The sequence below is a fragment of the Hipposideros armiger genome, unplaced genomic scaffold (genome assembly GCF_001890085.2).
Source record: "Hipposideros armiger isolate ML-2016 unplaced genomic scaffold, ASM189008v1 scaffold_1589, whole genome shotgun sequence".
Taxonomy (NCBI): domain Eukaryota; kingdom Metazoa; phylum Chordata; class Mammalia; order Chiroptera; family Hipposideridae; genus Hipposideros; species Hipposideros armiger.
In genome coordinates, this window is record NW_017732939.1 from 155,983 (window position 1) to 159,384 (window position 3,402).

Sequence of the window (3,402 nt, forward strand, 5' to 3'; positions counted from 1 at the left end):
CTTCTGAAATCAACTTGACCCCAGGCTGACTTGTAACCTGAACAAAATAAAATTATGTTGGATTTCTATCACTTGAAACCAAAAATAGTACTTTTATTGCTGGCTATACTTCCTCAAAAATAAAAATTGCCCTTGATCAATGTGACTTGCCAGGATATGCTTGAAACACCAGCAACCAGAGCCCACTGTATGAGTCAGCAAACAATTCCACTGTCCTTACTTACTTCTCATCAGACTAGACGAGAGGCAGCATATCCTGAGGCCACTGCATTCAACATCTTTCCACCCTCACATGGCTCCAGGTTGGTTGGGTCACCTCAAAATATGTTCCTTGCATTCTGCTTGCTTTCCTACCTCTGCTCATCTAAGGAAGTTCAGGATACAGATAACTCATAATATGTTTAATTATGATTAAAGCTGTGTAGACAGGTAAATGGTTTCGATGTGCTTCTCTTGAACAGTCTGTGGGGGAGAAAAGACACAGGAAAACGCCGTGGGGCCTGAGCAGATGCTGTTGGGAGGCTCCCGGGGTCCGTGCAGGAAGCAGCAAGGCAGGCAGATCCTTGGGGTGGGGATCACAGGAGGTGACCTGAGTCCATCAGTGTCACTGTAGGACTCAGGTTTCAGAGGGACAGGCTGACAGACAGCTGGGAATTCTGGGCAAGGGCAGGCAGGCATTTCAGAAGAGAGAAGACCAAGGCCAGTCAAAGTGTCCTCAGGAGTCAGTGCAGGAGCCCTGCAGGAAAGAGAGTAATTGGCACGGGGCACCCTGAGGGACGTCCTCTCCCCTCCCCTGGAGCCCTACAGCATCAGACAGAGATGGCTGAGGTCGAGGGCATGTCGTCATCGCCTCCCCCATATCAGTGTAAAGGTGAAATCAGCTAAAGACGACAGAGCATGTCAGCCTAACGTAAATGTGTGGGAGGCTGGGGAGTCGCTGTTACGCTTCTGTGGAATGTGATTTCACTCATTTTAGTAAATTAGATGATAACTACCTAGCTTCCATCACTTGGAGCCTCTTTCTGTCACTTATAAAAATCCACAGGCAGTAGCCACTAATATGTGGCATGAAGTGGGCATCGTCCTGGTGTCTTACACCCAAGACGGGCTCTGGCTCCAAGTTTCACAGAAAGATGCCACCAAAGTTATGGCCTGATTCTGGACAACAACCTCTGGGGATTTCTACAGAAACTGGGCAAAGTGCTCCCCCAACTCGTGATCTTGTGGCAGGGAACAGGCGATGAACCAGACCACTGTGTCCAGGTATACTCACCTCATGCCCTTCCCTCTTTTATCAGTCACCCCTCTCCCACCCCCCAATGAATAGAGCAGAAATAGCACCTGGCAGGGGCCCACGAAGACCTACAGAAGGAAGATACACAGAGAAAGATCTCATTACACAAACAGCAGGCCCTCACTCACCCCAAAGAAAAATGAGATACGCAACTTAACCGGAAATTTATTTCCTCATTGCCCATCAGCCGCAAGGCCTTAACTGCCCTAAGCTTACACCTCCTCCCCATCCCCCATGAATGAAACTATCACTAGAAGGAAGAGAAGACAATGGTCTGACCCTCTTAAAAGAAGAAGCTTCCAGAAAGAAGCCAGTGAGATGATGACCTGTAAGGAAGTCCTAGAATACACTCCACCATTCACCTCTGTGGTAGGGCGACCTTTCAGCCAGTAAAGTCAGAGTTCAATGTCTTCCCCCACACCCACACCCACCCAGCCTCCTTCCTTTCTTTCAGGGTCAGGAGGTAAGAGTTATACCTACAAGCAGAGACCTCCCTCAACAGAGTCTCAGTCACAGCTCACCGTCCCCAGGTCCCCAGAGCTCCTCACCCTTCTGTTTCCGGTGACGGATGACAAGGCCCAGCCCGAGGAAGAGCAGCCCCAGCACGAAGCCCCCGACGCCACTCAGCATCTTGCTCTGGGCGGATTCAGACTGTGCTCCTGGAGGGCAGAGCCTGAGTGTCAGCCTTTGTCCCACACCCACAGGGTCCCTCTGGGAAGCCTGAGTTCGGCCTGAGGTACAGGACGGGGATGTGCCAAGGGAACCTAGTTCTCCATTCTGACCATCCCCTAGAGGAGGACCAGACCACAGATCCGTGGACACTGTTGGGCGGGTGAGAGAAAGTGGGAAGCAGACCCCTGCTGCTCAAGACACATCCTAACCTTAGGCCCTAAGACCCCAGTCACCAGCTGTAACAGTCAGTCCCTCAGAGCTACCAGGCTGGGTTCTGGGGCCATGGTGTATAGTGACCTCCTAGTGACTGCAAAGGCAGTGAGGTTGTGGTTCTTCCGATGTCCCTGCCATGGCACAAGAGGCATTCTAGTTCCTGGAATTTCCAGCTCAGTGGTGACACCAGGGACGAGGGAAGGGATGAGATGGGCTGGGGCAGCTCTGTCTCATGGGGCCCACAGTGAAAGGAAACAAACTGCCCCTTACGCCACTCCACCGTGATGGGGCTCTGGAGGCTGGGGTGCTCCACGTGGCAGGTGTAGACGTCTCCTCGCTGTGGGGTCATTTCCAGCATCACCAGGATCTGGAACGTCCAGTCCCCATTCCTAATAAGGGGGGTGGACACAATGCCGGCTGTCTCCTCCTGGCCGTTCCGGAACCACCGGACTTTGATGTGGCCTGGATAGAAGTCTGTCACCGAGCAGACAAGCAGGTTGTGGTGGTTTAGAGCCTCTGTCTTGGATGGGGAGATGGTCACTGTAGGTTCCACTGCGGGGGAGTAACAGACAGGAGAGGGCATAGTGAGATTGAGACCACACAGCTCGCCTCCCCATGGGGCGGGGTCCTCCTTGGAATCAGAGTGGAAAGATCCCTGGATTCCATTAGATTAGGTGCCCAGCTGGGCTACTTTATCAGCTTGAAGAAACACATTAGTCAGTTAACTTTTCAGTCTCAAGAGATAATACTAGTCCTTCTATGGGAGTTATTCTGTTGATACCAATTAACACTTCAGAATTATAAATTGCTGTGTTATACAGGACTTATTCATAAAACTAAAAAAAATAAATATAATGAACCTGGACTTCTCCCCCCCCCCCCTAGTGAAGGTGACAATCAGGATCAGCTCCAGTGAGTCACACTAGGGCAGTGACACTGTTTTCTGTTAGTCCCAGTGCTCCTCACAGTAGAGAAAGGACATCAGTTTTGAGTCTCCTGCTGGCCATGAGCATCTACACTAGTCAAGGCCCCATGAATAGTAACATGGATTGAAAATTAAGAATGTATAGACATTTCTATGTCCAACAAAGTACGATAACTGTGACCATCACATCCTTCCTTCAAAGCAATACTTCTCACGCAAGCTATAGTCTACAATTCTCAGCATGGAATACTAATGGAATTTGAGAGCATGAGCACTTCTTACATGTTGCCCATTAATA

The 3,402-nt window shown here is 50.2% G+C and overlaps 1 protein-coding gene across 3 annotated transcripts; it reads right to left on the minus strand.

Annotated features, from left to right (window-relative positions):
- Nucleotides 1-335: 335 nt before the first annotated feature.
- LOC109377860 (HLA class II histocompatibility antigen, DQ beta 1 chain-like) lies at nt 336-2,777 on the minus strand. 3 transcript variants are annotated; one of them, XM_019634341.1, is made up of 4 exons: nt 2,450-2,777; nt 1,843-1,953; nt 1,342-1,362; nt 336-736 (listed from the first exon to the last, which is right to left on the minus strand). In XM_019634341.1, exons 1-4 carry the CDS (start codon nt 2,760-2,762, stop codon nt 723-725), a joined length of 459 nt encoding a protein of 152 aa, XP_019489886.1. In that variant the 5' UTR covers nt 2,763-2,777; the 3' UTR covers nt 336-722. The 3 variants fall into 3 exon arrangements, with proteins under 3 accessions (XP_019489886.1, XP_019489887.1, XP_019489885.1); XM_019634342.1 differs by lacking the exon at nt 1,342-1,362; XM_019634340.1 differs by lacking the exon at nt 1,342-1,362 and having other exon boundaries at nt 1,816-1,953.
- Nucleotides 2,778-3,402: the final 625 nt, after the last annotated feature.

Coding starts and splice junctions, on each gene's coding strand:
- LOC109377860 (XM_019634340.1), bottom strand. CDS start 2,762: ATGCCCTCTCCTGTCTGTTACTCCCCCGCAGTGGAACCTACAGTGACC. Junction 1,954..2,449: donor CCCCATCACGGTGGAGTGGC/GTAAGGGGCAGT, acceptor TCTGCCCTCCAG/GAGCACAGTCTGAATCCGCC.